Genomic DNA, 16327 nt, shown 5'->3' with positions numbered 1-16327 from the left:
TTTACAACCCCTGGTATGCCCCAATTAAACACAAATATAACAAAGGCAACAGTAAAAATATTGGGTTTCTGTCGTGATGGACTCTTGTGACGAGCCGATAGACAGATGATGGAAGCAGTTAGCTTCCTCCCATAATTAGGGCATACCAGGGGTTGTAAAAAAAATCATATATATATATATATATATATATATATATATATATATATATATATATATATATATATATATATATACACACACACATACATACATACATACATACATACATACATACATACACACACACACACACACATATATATATATATATACTGTATATAAGTAAAAGCCTTCTGTAAAAGTAAACACCACCACCCCCCCCGGTCATTTATCAGCAAACCCATTCATTCGACACCTTTCTTTCCCTTGTAGTTAAAACAAAAGCCCAGCAATCTTGGCAAATGCCCAGATCCTTGAATCCAGTTATTAAGACAGAGTGTATCGGTGTAATTCTCACAGTTCCTAAGCAGCCGTTTCAGGTTTTACTTCCCTATTATTTTGGCAGCTTATCATACAGCAAGCCCAGGGGAACAAATTAATTATTTTAAAATTCAGATGAGAGAATTCACACCTCATTAAAGCTCTTGGTTACTAAATATTGTGTGCGTTTGGGTTGGAATTTCTCCCACTGCGGGTTGGATCCACATATGGCAAGGCTTAGATTTAAGGATTTTCCTGTATTTTCCATCAGGTTTTACCTGTTTCTGTCTTCCGCAGTGTTTCTTATTGATATGATGCGGAAGGAAAACTATACCAAGTCCAGCTTTTTTTCAATGTAGGAATCCAAGTTAAGGCATCCTGGATAGAACCTTCAACAACCTACCAAAGAGGGGTGATCTGCCAATCTGAGTTAATGATTATTAAAGTTAATAATTAATCAATTGAACAACTTGCTTCCAGAAGTTGTGAATGCTCCAACACTGGACTTTTTAAAGAAGATGTTGGATATCCACTTGTCTGAAGTGGTGTAGGGTTTCCTGCCTAAGCAGGGGGTTGGACTAGAAGACCTTCAAGGTCCCTTCCAACTCTATTATTCTATTCTATTCTATTCTGTTCTATTCTATACCCTCCCATTGAATTGGTGTTATTCTTAGAATAGAAAATTGTAGGAAGTGGTCCATGCAAATATACAGCCTAAACCAACATAATACAAAGCAATGCAGTTATGTTTTGTTTTTATAAAACTTTTCTAGTTTAGTTTAGTTTAGTTTAGTTTAGTTTTCACTTTATTTGTATGCCGCCCTTTTCCCTGGGGGGACTCAAGGCGGCTCACAGTTCAAAGGGGGGGGGAGGACAAACAATTTACAACATAAAGACACTACATCATTTAAGAACACAACAGTCATACAATTCGAGTAGGGGTTAGAGTCTTTAACCCCAGGCCAGCCGGGACAGCCAGATTTTAAGGGCAGCACGGAAGGTCTGGAGGGTGGTGAGGGTCCGAATCTCCACGGGGAGTTCATTCCAGAGGGAATGAACTAAATGAGAAGGCTTCAAAATCAGAGAGAAAAAAAGTTTGTTATTGTTTACCATTAAATATTTTTAATTTATTTCTCTACAGTTATGCTGTTTCCATAAAGCAGTGTTTCAAAATAAAGGTTTTATAGACATGAAATAGCTACTCTCCTAATCAAAAAACCAAACAAAAGACCCATTAAACTCAGTTGAAATGAAAGTGTTTAATAATAAAAGTCCTTGTGTAATTTGAATTCTATTTGAATCTCAGTGTAACAGAATAATTATAATTAATGCAACCGTAGATATTAAATTTTCTTCTAATTTGCTCCTTAGTACAAGAAATATGAGCTAATGCCTACATTCAATTATATTTAAATGGTTTTTTTTCCCCATAGCTGTTAATTCTGAACAACAACTTATACAAATGCATTAACCCTCTAATTATCATGAGTTACATCCAAAGTCTTCCCATCGTATTACCAAGCACATTGCTTGAAAATATCATAGAGCTTTTGGCTGTTTGGATGGTGGAATTCCAAAGCAAAAACGAAACCTGGTAGTTGTAACTTGGCTAATGCGTTTAAAAAGCTTTGGAACTAATTTTGCAATAGAACTTGACTCAGAATCTTTTAGAAATTGATTTATAACTGCAGGATCCAATTGCTGGAGAGAAATTCCCTGAAGATGGGCTCCAGCATGAGTCCTAAAGCGTGGAAGACAAAACTTTTGGTCCCAGTGACTGACACAGATTGAATCCTGCAACATTATCCTGGGATGCATACATTTGCCTTCATTTATGATTTATAACTATTTATGGATCATATGATCTGTTGCTTCTAACTAGAAGAGAGAAGGGTTTTTTTTTCTAACAGTAAACAATGAAGGCCTTAAAAGACAGTGCATTCTTGGTATCCGAAGGCCTTCTTTGGATATTTATATACTCATTTTTAATTTGTATTTGGCAAGAGGTTATTATTATTGTTATGACATGATTTCAGGCGAGCAGTCTGGCCCGCTCAATATTGTTTAGTGCTGTCTCTCACACATCTTCCTGCAAACTATTTTTAATGTAAATCTACAACCATTACTCTAATTGAAAATTGTAGAAATGAGAGCTGCCATTCAAATTTTACATAAGTTCAAAGGGAACTGGAAATTTCTGTTGTAGAAGCATTGGGTTAAATAAAGGATTCCTAAAATAATGTTGTGTCAAAGTAGATAGGATTAGGAAATATGTCTCTATGAAACTGTAATTCGGCATACGCTTCTGTGCTACAGATAAACAAAGATTTTACATATTTAACGAGTTTGCTCTTAATTTTTGCATAGATGTCACCAAATTACCAACTGTTTTCCTAAGGTAAAACTCTATCAATTTGAGAGCCCATAATATAAGCTATTATATTTGATTGCCCTATATTTGACCATAGAATAAACCACATGCATGTTTATTTTAAATGAAAATTTTATATAAGAATCAACTGCTACATGTTCGAACATCTCAAGGGGAGGGGGGATTGCCAGATAAATATTCTTATTCTTTCTGCTGCCTTGGTTATTTTCTGTCTTCTAATGGAATTCTCCTTGATATCCGTGTCAATAACTCAGTTCAATAACATTTGTTCCACTTCAATAGATTCTTTTTTTATTATTATTTCAATACATACAGTTGTAGGCCAAGGTCATTAGCTTACACCTACTTGAAGCAATGTTACTAAATCTTGAGCTGGTGGTCAAGGTATATGTTAGCAGCAGTTTAAACAGGAGCAGAATCAGCCAGAATAACAGAATAACAGAGTTGGAAGGGACCTTGGAGGTCTTCTAGTCTATATTAATGTTAATTAGAATTATAATACTATTTTATACAGCATAAATGTCTTTTAATAACCTGTCAGTGAATTTTGTTATGAATATTGGTTTAACCAATATTTTTGGCTCTTCAACTATAGGCAGCTCACTTTTATTCTATATTAGATGTATGTGATTTAAGTCAATAGCATCCTGTTCTGTGCTCATTATCCTATTCCTAAATAGCACCTAAGCTGCAAATGCTTATAAAGCCTTGTTATAAAGCTTTCAAATTCTACATCAAAACATATACAGATATATAGATATCAGTCATGTTGTTCCCAAAGCTTAAGAACATCGCTGTTCAATGATAAATTTATGTTTAAATAGAGAGCTTATTTGGGGCATTATTTCCACAATGGAATACAGTGTTATTTTCTAAATAATACAATGGAACAGCTGAAAGTCTTCAATTAAAATGCCTTGAATGTTATTCCTAATTTAAAGGTTTTTCCCTGCGAATAAGTTCTCGGTAGTTGTTATACTGACAAAAAATTTTACAGGCAGCTGTTGGCTACTCAGCAATTTCACCACTCTTTTCCACTTCTTCTATTTCTGCTTCTGTGATGATTTATTTTCAGGGTTTTGAAGGGTCTTTCTTTGCTCAATCTTTTTTCATGAAGCCTGAGTATTGATGATGCTTAAGCCAACTTAGAATGGAAGGGATATTTTCCTAGGGGTTCCAAAAGCATGACCAGAATTATTGGAGTGTAGAAGTTCACTGCACCTATTTATTAATTTAGCCAAGTACTCGTGTGAATAACTCTCCAGATCAATGTCTTGCATTCCAGTTTCTTCCAAATATATGATTTTTTGACTCTAAGGGTAAACGTTCCCCTTGCACATCTGTGCTAGTCATTCCTGACACTAGGGGGCGGTGCTCATCTCCGTTTCAAAGCTGAGGAGCCAGCGCTGTCTGAAAACCTCCGTGGTCATGTGGTGGCATGACTAAATCCCAAAGGTGCACAGAACACTATTACTTTCCCACCAAAGTGGTCCTTATTTTTCTACTTGCATTTTTACATGCTTTCAAACTGCTAGGTTGGCAGAAGCTGAGACAAGTAATGGGATCTCACTCCATTATGCAGCACTAGGGATTCAAACTGCCAAACTGCTAATCTTTCTGATCAACAAGCTCAGTGTCTTAGCCACTGAGCCACCCTTTTTGATTCAAAGACCCTATAAAGACTGCAATTACTGTAGGAATTTGTCTTCTCCCTATTCCAGCTTTGCACAACTTTGGATGCATGTGGGGAGTTGGTGCAAAGGATTGTGAGCACCTGCTGAGGTTGGATTTAAGATTGTTTTGATGGTTCACCGACAAATGGGCGCTTAACAAAAGCACACCGACAAAACCGCAGGGAGAAAAGCACGAGTTCGAAATCGCGCCGATGAATGAGCACAGAAGCGCGCCGACAACAGCGCACCAACAGAAGTGCGCTCTAAATCTAACCCTAAAGGTAACCCTAAAGGTAACCCTAACCCTAACCCTAACCCTAAACCTAACCCTAAACCTAAACGTAACCCTAACCCTTACCCTTACCCTTACCCTAACCCTTACCTTAACCGTAATGGCGCTTCTGTTGGCGCTCTTTTGTCGGCGCGCTTCTGTGCTCATTCGTCGGTGCGCTGTCGACATCGCGGTTTTATCGCTGTGGTTTTGTCAGCATGCTGTTGTCGGGCGTGCATTTGTTGGGTCACGTGTTTTGACATCAGTCAGATCAGTTAGATCAGGGGTGTCAAATTCAAGGCCCGGGGCCCAGATCTGGCATGCGGAGTGCTTAGATCTGTCCCATGGGGCTGCCTTGGAAACAGTGGAACATCTACCAGAAAAACAGAGCTCATGAGGGGCTCAGGCAGCCTTCCTTAGCTCCATTTTCACTGGCAGAGGGTTGCAGGAAGCTGTCACCCCCCCCCAAAATGGAGCTTGGGAGCCCGTTTCTAGTAGCAGACTCCTTGGGCCCCACAAGGACCACCAACACAAGAGATATCAAGCTAGCCATACCCACCCAGGCCACACTCACCCCAGACCCATGAGGTCTAACACAACCCCGATGCAGCCCTCAATGGAATTGAGTTTGAACCCCCTGAGTTAGATGATGCCCAGGCTTAAAACGTTGTAACTGCGCGAGCCGTGTCTTTATTAAAATTGTAAATATATCCTGATGGCTCTTGCTTTTATTGTTGTATAATTTTAATTGCCATTTAACTTTTATTATTATTATTATTATTCTTTATGGTGGCCGGATGATTCCCCCAAAGGAGAGTGTGTTATAAACAAATGGTTTGTTGTGTTGAAAAGAAAATTAAAATTTTCTGAATTATGCGTGCCACACTCTTCTTTCTCCAGAAGACATGCACTTATTTATCAAAGCAATAAAGAAAACCCTACTCCAAACATAATTAATTTTGTTTTTCTGGATAGGTCAGCATTTTGATTGCATTTCCCCCTTCCAAATTCTGTTTTGCTTTTTGTTCATAAAAGTTACTATTTCTAGTCCAGATTTTTCTTTTTAATGTACAGCAAGTTTTATCAAAGTTCAAAGCTCTGCCTTTTTCTGAACTCTCTTCTCCGGAGGAAAAATTGGGATCATCGCCAACGTTCCTAGTGAAGTTTCGCAAAGCTCTAATATTTAGGACTTTGTCAGGAAAATGTATATGTTTTTATTACTTATTTTTATTATGAGCTGGTTCAGAGAGTCCTTTAGAGTATTCTTCTTTTTCTTTTTAATTCTTTCATCCCTGTGAAACACCATGCTGTAATTCTTTTGGTCTTTGGTTTTTCAAACAGCGAGCATATCAGGATGTCATTGCAAGGAGTTTTAAAAAGGATACCAGATTTTAAAAGCAAAGTAGTTTCTTAAGTTAAATAGCTTTTTTTTTCCTGTCACATCATCACTTTTGATCCACAAGGGGCAGATTGTCTTCACAAATGTCACTAGCTTTACCTACTTGCCTGGAAACCTTCCCAAGATTATCTTTAGCCAAGCCTCAAGGTGAGATTGTTCTCGGTGTCCATCAACACTAGTGCAGTGATGACGAACATTTTTCTGCTCTGGCGCCAAAAGGGCGTGCGCACGATACTCTGCATGCCCACACTCATAATGCAATCCCCTACCCCTGCACATGCACACACAACGCCCGCCCCACCCCACCCCCATGTCCATGCAGGCCTGACTGAAGCCTCTGGATTACCAGTAGGCCCATTGGGCCATTTTTCACCCTCCCCGGGCTTCAGGAAAGCTTCCGGAGCCTGTGGAGGTCAAAAACGGGCCTAACAGGCAAACCGGAAGTTCATTTCTGAACTTCCAGTAGACCCGTTGGGCCAATTTTTTGCCATCCACGGGCCTCCCCCACCTTCTGGAAGGCCCAAAATCAGCTGGCCAGCGTGCATGTGTGCGCTGGAGCTGACATAGGGCAATGCCATCATGGCACTCGTGAATTATTAAGGTTTATGTAACTGTTTGTAAATTTTATATTGCAGATTGTTGATTTCTTTCTGTATAGGAAGAATTATTGGTCTAATAATAAAAACTGGAAATACATTAGCAACTATTACTTGGCGGTTTTCCAAGCCTCATCGTCGGATTCAAAGATCATACAGGTTCACGAAAATGTTGATTTCACAACTACCTAAAGAAGTTTTGTAATTTTCACAGGAACACAACATGAAGGAACAGGTCAAACCTTCCAAAATTTAAACCACATGGATACTTAAAGGAAAAAGAGGTAAATTAACCTAAGGAATTACGGTGCCATAAATATCAAACAGCGTTTTTTTTCTTCTTTTTTTGTGTGCAATGGACTGTAGTTTTTCATGATCAGGCTTATTGTAGAAGAATACAGTTTAAAAATGTCAATTTCTATCATTGTAGAGAAAATCTAATATATGTAAATGACAGTGCAATTATAAATTCAAGGCAGTTGGCTAGAAAAGCTAGTTGTTTTTAAAGTGTTTTGTCTAACATTCAAAACAAAGAAGACAATAACGCCTCTGAAAATTGTTTTATAGAATAGAATAGAATAACAGAGTTGGAAGGGGCCTTGGAGGTCTTCTAGTCCAACTCCCTGCCTAGTCAGGAAACCCTACACCACTTCAGACAAATTATTATTCAACATCTTCTTAAAAACATCCAGTGTTGGAACATTTACAACTTCTGGAGGCAAGTTGTTCCAAATTGTTCTAGCTATCAGGAAATTTATCCTTACTTCTAAGTTGCTTCTCTCCTTGATTAGTTTCCACCCATTGCTTCTTGTCCTACCCTCAGGTGCTTTGGAGAATAGTTTGACTCCCTCTTCTTTGTGGCAACCCCTGAGATATTGGAAGACTGCTATTATGTCTCCCCTAGTGTTTCTTTTCATTAAACTAGACATAGCCAGTTCCTGCAACCGTTCTTCATATGTTTTAGCCTCTGGTCCCCTAATCATCTTTGTTGCTCTTCTTCTCTGCACTCATTCTAGAGCCTCCACATCTTTTTTACATCGTGCAACCAAAATTGGATGCAGTATTCCAAATATGGCTTTACCAAAGCATTATCATATGGTATTAACACTTCACGTGTTCTTGATTCTATCCCTCTTTTTATGCAGCCTAGAACTGTGTTGGCTTTTTTTGGCAACTGTTGCACAATGCCAACAAAGTTTTAAGTATGTTCTTTCTGGTACGTTCTGACCAACAATGGTTACTGGCTTCAAAATGGCAGGTGGGACTGGATCATCAAAGTCCTGTCCCTTTTTATATGCATGCATTGTGTGCAACACACATTGCAAAGAAGCAGGGCTTTGCACAAACACATACCCATTTTCAGAGCTTCGTGGCTGTCACTGCAGATGTCACTGGTAAAGACTTTAGATTTCTGTGGTTCAACAAATGACCTATGGGATATTTATTCAGCTTTCTTTCAGGGCTCCACCTGCCAGAAACTATTTTCGACACTCTAGATGAGACAAGATTACTTGTCTGAAGATTCTGGTCAAAGGGAACATTTTGTTCCAAAAGAAAACAACCACAGATACCTAAGCGAAAGCAATAGGAGATGGGTAGATATATTTTCCCTTCCTTCAACTTGCTACAACTGTCAAAAACACTGAAGCACAAGATATTTAGATCATTAGCCACTCCAGACATTGCAGTCAAATTTGAGCTCTTTGTTATTTGATTTGATTTGATTTATTGCATTTCTATGCCGCCCTATTCCCAGAGGGACTCAGGGCGGCTCACAAACCAAAGTAAGGGGGGGGGGATACAAACAGGAGGAAAACAACGGACAAACAACTACAACAATTTAAAAATAATCAACAAGCACACAATTCGAGCGGGGACGGGAACTCGTCAGCCCCAGGCCTGTCGGAACAGCCAGGTTTTAAGGGCTTTGCGGAAAGCCTGAAGGGTGGTGAGGGTCCGAATCTCCACGGGGAGCTCTTTCCAGAGGGCCGGAGCAGCCACAGAGAAGGCTCTCCTCCGGGTGGTGGCCAATCGGTATTGGCTGGTAGATAGAATTCGGAGGAGGCCTAGTCTGTGGGATCTAATAGGTCTATTGGAGGTAATTGGCAGCAGGCGGTCCCTCAAGTTATTACTTTATGTAGTTTTTAATGACTCAAGGACTGATTAGGGTAATTTCCAATACATAGTTTTCTTGTAGAGACTATGGCTAGTCAACACCAGAGAAGTTTTAAAAAATGTATATATAGATATAGTCCATAAAAGAAACATACTGTATTTTTCGGAATATAAGACGCACCAGAGTATAACATGCACCAAGATTTTGAAGAGGTAATTTTTTTTTTAAAAAAAAATTGCACTCTGTAGACCTCCCAAACTATCTGCACGCCTCATTTCTTTGTGAAAAACGGGGTATGCATAGACTTTGGAAAGCCTACAAAGTGCTCCTGGGGGCTGGGGGGCAAAAACAAGCAAAAAAGTCCCATTTTTCGCAAAAACAGGCCCGTTTTTTTTGCCAAAAAAAAGGCATGAATCACCTTTAGGAGGCTTGTAGAGTGCTCGGGGGGGGGGGGGGGCAAAACGAGCAAAAAATGCCCAGTTTTTATCTTGTTTTTGCCCCCCCTGCCCCGCCCCCCAGGAGCACTTTGCAGGCCTTCCAAACCCTCTGCACATTCATTTTTGGGAAGGTACGGGGTTTCGGGAGGTCAAAAATGCTGTATTCAGTGTATAAGGTGCACCATGGGACAGAAAGGTGTGTCTTATACTCTGAAAAATACAGTAATCCTTTCCCACTGTCTGTCTGGAAAACAACTATTAACTGGTACCTTTATTGTTGTCCATTCCTCCAACAGCATACAAGGTCCCGACGGTAGATTTCCTCGGCTTTGTTCTTGGACTTTGCATAAGTGTTCGTCTTTCTGGTAAAAGATGGTATTTCATGGCTTCCAGAATCAGCTTCTGACATTCCAAGTCATCTTTAAAAAGTGCATGGTTTTCTAGGTCCGCTAAAATCTGTAAATTATACAAGTGATTTAATAGCGATCTTCTACTTTTTAATGGCCTGATCCTCAGATCTCCTTGCACAAGCTTCAGTGATGTAGAAGGCTTGGACTTGCAAAGGACATTGAGAGGGCCTCTTGTTTCAGTAAATAAAAAGATATAAACAAATCCACAAGAACAACAATCTGGATGAACAGATAACAAGATGGCCATAGACTTATTTGGAGCAGTAATCGGTGAAATACTGTATTTTTCAGACTATAAGACACTCCAAAGTATAAGACGCACCTAGCTTTTGGCGAGGAAACCAAGAGAAGAAAAAATCTGCTTCTGCCTCCCAGCAATTTGCCTCCTTGCAACAAACAGCAAACAGTACAGACAATATACACTATTTGTAGTGTTACATTTCAGATTATACTTGTACAGATGCTGTTAAAATTGATGTGGCTTTCTGGAAGTATAGTTATTCTCTGCTATTTAAAAGAAGATACAATAGCACTGGGCTTCTTCAGATCAAGCATTTATTTAAAAAAAACTTCTTCATTTTGTTAAGTTGTCTAGAACAATAATAAAGCAGTCTTTAAAAAATAAGTCTAATATTTTGAACATGTTATAGGCATTTATAGCTATTGACTTACCTCCTTGCAGCAAACAGCCTGTTTCAGTTTTGCCTGATTAGAAGAAGAAAAAAATCTGCCTCTGCCTCCCAGCAATTTGCCTCATTGCAGCAAACAGCAACTTTCACTTTCAATTTCAACATGGGCCTCCCGATCATCAGCTGTTTCAGGCTGCAAGGATTGCCATAGCCTATTGCCGCCTCCGCAAGCCCCATTTCCTCCATTTGCTGCAAGGAGGTAAATTGCTGGGAGGCAGAGACCAAAGAGTGAGGGCGGGTAGGTGGGGCTACGTTCAGTGTATAAGACACACCCAAATTTTCACCTTCTTTTAGGGGAAAAAGGGTGCATCTTATACTCTAAAAAACTACGGTAGTTACATGGGGTTTTACAATGTATCAGCATAGCAAGTGAGAAATTAAACTATTAGCCATTCTACTTCTAAAAAAAAAAAGCAGTATATTATCATGAAATTGTGAGAAAAGAAAACAGAACAACACTTCTATGCATGGGTGAACATTCTTTTCAATAGAAGTATTAGAAAGTATAATGTTAATTCTAATTTTATTTATTCTCAAAAAATCCCAGCATTTCAAAAAAATGATGTTCCAACTCTTTTCTCCATGGAAATATATTTTTCCCTATGGAAAGATTCCTAAATCAGAAATGATACCTAGTTTTTCTTCCCCAATTTCATGGAAAGGAATGTCTAAATCCTAAATCTCCCTATTTTTTTTTCCTGGGGGGGAGAAATCTTGTTTTTATATGATGTTCTCATTTTTTACTCCCCACATCAGCAGGAGAAACACAGGATTAGAGATCTATAACATATGGGAAATATGATTTCTTTTAAAACAATGCTATATTGACAGGGACTTGTATACAGGTAAGGTAAAGGTTCCCCTCACACATATGTGCTAGTCGTTCCTGACTCTAGGGGGCGATGCTCCTCTCTGTTTCAAAGCCGAAGAGCCAGCACTGTCCGAAGACATCTCCGTGGTCAGGTGGCCGGCCTGACTAAATGCTGAAGGCGCAGAGAACACTGCTACCTTCCCACCAAAGCTGGTTCCTATTCTTCTACTTGCATTTTTAGGTGCTTTTGAACTGCTAGCTTGGCAGAAGCTGGGACAAGTAATGGGAGCTTATTCCATTATGTGGCACTAGGGATTTATACAAGTTGCCTGCTTAATACATTCCATAATTGTGTTTCCAAACAGTGGCTGACATTCAAATGGCCATAATCAACTCCAGCCAATACTCAGTTTGGACAATGCAAGACCAAGGAAACTTTGAAGACTTCCAAAGCATCCTGTCTGGGAATAAGAGAATTAAGATCGTCGTAAAGACTGTAAGTTATTATGTAATCACATACAAATGGCAATGATCATTTATTAAACTTGAAAATGGGTAACGGAAAGAGACTTTCTTAAAGAGCAGGAATCAAAATGACACTTGCTAAGATTTCTTTGATCATTACATTCTGAAACAGCCCTTCACAAAGAAGAAGAAGAAACTGTGACAGGTGCAAACAGATGTTTCTGGCCACCTTCTAAAAGATGAAATAGAGAGCACCACAAGGGAAATGTTTTGGGAGGATGAGTTCCAGAGATAATGATCACGATCATAAAAGTGAAAAGGGGAAGATTAGTTAGGAACTACATTCTTAAGTTTCCCACAATGGGAATGGCTTTGTGCATACGAGAGAAAATGGTGACATGTGATGAGATGCTAATAACTCCAATGGAAATAAGTTTATCCTTGAGTGAACAGGAAGCAAAAAAACTTGGTAGTCATGCTACAGTAAGGAATAATACCAACTAACTAAATATTTTGTAGGTATTTGAGCAAAAGATGAAAGACATGGATAAAAACATAACCTATACAATAAGAAATTTAAGAAATTGCAAGTTATAGATAAAATATTAATTTTTAAAATGTATCTTACAGTTTAAAGTTTCCCTTTAGAAACATGTTTTAAGTTATATTTTGTTTAACAATAGCAATAGCACTTAGACTTATGTATTGCTTTACAGTGCTTCACAGCACTCTCTAGGTGGTTTACAGAGTCAGCATTTGGCCCCCAACAGTCTGGGTCCTTATTTTACCCACATTGGAAGAAGGGAAGGTTGAGTCAACCTTGAGCCTGGTGAGAATTGAACTGCACAATTGCAGCCAGCAAGCAGCAGAAGTAGCCTGCAGTACTACATCTAGCCACTGTGCCACTGTGGCTTAATATTTTGTCTATCTATTTGTTTATTTTGTCTTTTGTCTATAGCTTTTTCAGGAACTTTAAGATGGTAGATTCGATGTTAACCCACTTAATTTAAATTTGAAAGAAACCCACAAGATGCTAAAAGTGAAACAAAAGAAATCTAGGTTCTCACTTTTCAGGGTAGACTAGGTGTATCAAAGTCCTCGGATGACCCAAAGAATTAACAATTGCACCAAAATCAGAAATTCTATCTCTCAAATTCCCATCCAGCTTTGATTAAACTGGTATAAATAATGTCACTCGATAGATCCCAGAGATTTATCTGGGAACTAATGTCTAATGTCAGTTTAAACAACAATAATAGCAATAAAAAAGCTTAAATATATTCTTGGATAACAGTCAAAATATATAACTAGTTTTACTGTCTAACGGGAATGAATTTAGAAATTATGGCTGTTGCTGATGCTGTAAAAATCTCCCATATAGTAAATTAACCCATAACATTGGTTCAATAAGTCTGCAGAGCAAACATTAGGCTCTTCTCCCTGTGCATTTCATCTTCCCAAAGTGTTACACAGAATAACTAAAATTTAATTAGCTGCTGCCCTTGTGCTATCATAAACCTTACTTCCCTGCCATGCAGCCACAGGGGAATTGTACCGGGGTTTGTTGGGAAATAAATAATGCATCTTATGTATCTGTGACAGTTTCTCCATCAAGGGACAGGCAATATTTTCCACTCCTCTCTCAGTAACATCTAAGCAACATATGCATGGCCTGACATCACAATTTTTTTATGCGTTGACCAACACAACCTGTATGTGGAGCCAATCCGTATGCTAGGAAAACTCACCATAAAAACGTTAAGGACGTTGGAAAGTTGTTGCAAAAGTAGCAAAGAAGAGGTAGAAGATAAGGCTGCCTTCAATACTCCAACCCAATCCTTGCTGAGGCAAGCATTATTTCATCACTATTGCTTTTAATAGAAGATGCAGGTATCTGATTTTAATACTAACGAAAAGAGATGCATAGGAGAAGACAGAGATGCATTGGGGGGGGGGGGAGGAAATGATTTGCTGGGCTCCAGGAATGAATTTTAGAGGGTTGAGATCAGTGGTGAGATTCAACCAGTTTGCACCTGTTTGGGAGAACCAGTTGTTAACTTTTTTAGCAGTTCAGAGAACTGGTTGTTGGAAGAAATCTTATTTTGTTTCCCCCCCCCCACTTTACAGGGCTAATCCTGTAAGGAAGGCAGGAAGGAAACATTCTGGTGTTGTTTCTAGTCTACTGCCCTGCTTACAGAAACCGCCTCTCCGGTTAACCCTTATTACATTGTAACAACTAAGGTGAAGCGCCCATCGACCTGAGTGACATTGAGTTGGCCATGCCCAACCAGTCACATGTCCACTGAGTCACACCTACCCAGCGTATCATTAGGGCAGAGAACCAGTTGTTAAATTATTTGAATCCCACCACTGGTTGAGATTCACTGAAAGATAAGGTCGACTTCATACAAGCCCACATTCAGAATTAAAAAAACATAGGTCACAACAGAATGGGCAGGTGAGTTGGCCTGAGTGAGACCGGCTGGCCCAAAGTCACCCAGTTTTTGTGTCCAAGGCAGAACTAGAACTCACAGTTTCCTTGCTTCTAGCCTGGTGCATTACCACTAGCCCAAACTGGCTCTCAAATAGCACAGGTTAGAAGAAGAAAAAACAAATGTTTTCTTCTAATCTTCTTGATTATGCTAATATTCAGTCTTCTGTCTTTCTGGATCTCTCTCAAAGAATCACCATTGTGAAAAGGATACTAGCTTATGTTCTTACTGGGACATTTTGCCTGGTGTAACAGGAGGGTAATTTAATTGCAAATTCTCAAGTTGACCGTGGAATTAACTTTAAGACTAACTTCCGACCAGTCTCTCTGTTCAGTCCAACTTACCTCAAGCTGTGGAAATACACAGGTAGTTAGGCTGAAAGAGAGGGACTGGCCCAAAGTCACCTACTGAACATCTGCCGCTGAGGGTGAACTTGAACCTGTGTCTCCCCAGTCCTAGTCCATTGCCACATTGATGATGATGATGAAGATGGAGATGATGATTCTGAATCAACCTAATGCAAGAAAGGGAGAATTGATTAACCTAAGCAAGTAAGATTCCAATTATCTTTGAACTAAAAAATGATAATTACATAGATTACTTCAAAAAAATGGAAGCACACATGCAACCAGTGTCAGATAGAAAATTAACCATCCTTTATTGCTTTCAGGACCAACAAGAATCCCTCCATATCTCCCACTACTCAAAAATTCCCATCATGTGATCAAATTCATTCCCTAAAATCCACTTGATGAATCATAAAACCAACACATGGAAGAAGAAACACATAAACATATGAAGATATTGAAATGTTCCTGAGATCTATCATCATTTCTCTGTAGTTTTAGAAGGTCCACGGAAGTATTTCTTAAGCTTGGCAATCTTACAATGAATGGTTCACTTTGCTTCAGGAGAACCAGTAGTAAAAAATGCTTTAAAAGGTAAAAAAAAAAAAAGTTCCAATGATCAGCTGTGCAACTATCAGCTGTGCCGTGCAATCGTCGGAACTTTTTTTTTTACTTTTTAAAGTATTTTTAAATTACTGGTTCGAGAGAACCAATAGTAAAAAAATGCTTTAAAAAGTTTTTAAAAAGTTCCAACAATCAGCTGTGTGACAATCAGCTGTGCCACGCCATTGTCAGAACTTTAAAAAAAACCTTTTTAAAGCATTTTTAACTACTGGTTTGAGAGAACTGGTAGTAAAAAAATGCTTAAGAAAGTTTTTAAAAAACTTCCGATGATCAGCTATGCGACAATTAGCTGTGTCATGCAATTGTTGGAATTTTTTAAAAACTTTTTTAAAGCATTTTTTACTACCAATTTGGGCGAACCAGCCCAAACCAGCAGCATTTCACCCCTGACTTCAACTCCAAGAATCCCCCAACCACCTATTCTGGCTGCGGAATTCTGGGAGTTGAAGTCCATCCATTTTAGAGCTGCCAAGGTAGAAACATACTGAATCCTTTCCCAACTGCACAGCTGGGTACAGATTTTGACAGTAGAAAAAATTATGTTTATTATGGATAGAGCAGCATCAAACACTGCTGATATTTTAAGGACGTAAAATGATCTTTTGTGTATGGATAATCCCAACTCCAAAACTTTCCTTTTTATACTCAAGTTCCAAAATTGAATAAAGGGATTTCATTTTTTAAAATTGAGGAAAGATGTCATGCTTTCCTTTCCCTAGGTTCCCATCATATGCTGTAAAGTAGTTTCTTCAATTTAAACATCTAAATTAAATCTTGATTACCATTTTATGCATTCTCATCCTCGGACCAATATAGATGTTTGGTGTCTGCTAAATAGGGATTTAACCAGCTTTATGCTTCCGAAAAAGAATTTTATTACACGGCACAAGTCATGATATTAGAGAGAGAGGGTGAGAAATTAAGTTATTAGTTTCTAAACTCAAATGAGTTGAGCAATCTAATGTTGCGTGAGAATGCATATAGAGATTTCAGATTAAATACATACGCACACAAACACACAGACACATATATATGTAAAAACATATGAAATTAAAATACAGTTTTAGCAGCCAATGGCACTTAAAGAAAGAATCTGTAGTTATAGAATAATTGCTAGTTCATTGACCATGAAAGCTTTCTACTATT

General features: G+C 38.6%; 1 protein-coding gene across 2 annotated transcripts in view; it reads right to left on the bottom strand.

The window, feature by feature from the left end:
- The window catches only part of LOC116514902 (kelch-like protein 1), a 138060-nt gene that overhangs the window by 35087 nt on the left and 86646 nt on the right, over window positions 1–16327 (bottom strand). For both annotated transcript variants that reach the window (XM_032226725.1, XM_032226726.1), the window contains one exon: window positions 9613–9799. In XM_032226725.1, the coding sequence (XP_032082616.1) occupies window positions 9613–9799 (187 nt within the window). The remainder of the gene's footprint in view (window positions 1–9612; window positions 9800–16327) is intronic.

The sequence above is a fragment of the Thamnophis elegans genome, chromosome 11 (genome assembly GCF_009769535.1).
Source record: "Thamnophis elegans isolate rThaEle1 chromosome 11, rThaEle1.pri, whole genome shotgun sequence".
In the NCBI taxonomy this organism is placed as follows: domain Eukaryota; kingdom Metazoa; phylum Chordata; class Lepidosauria; order Squamata; family Colubridae; genus Thamnophis; species Thamnophis elegans.
The sequence above is the reverse complement of the archived record's forward strand: the minus strand, read 5'-3'. Positions and strand labels throughout refer to the sequence as shown.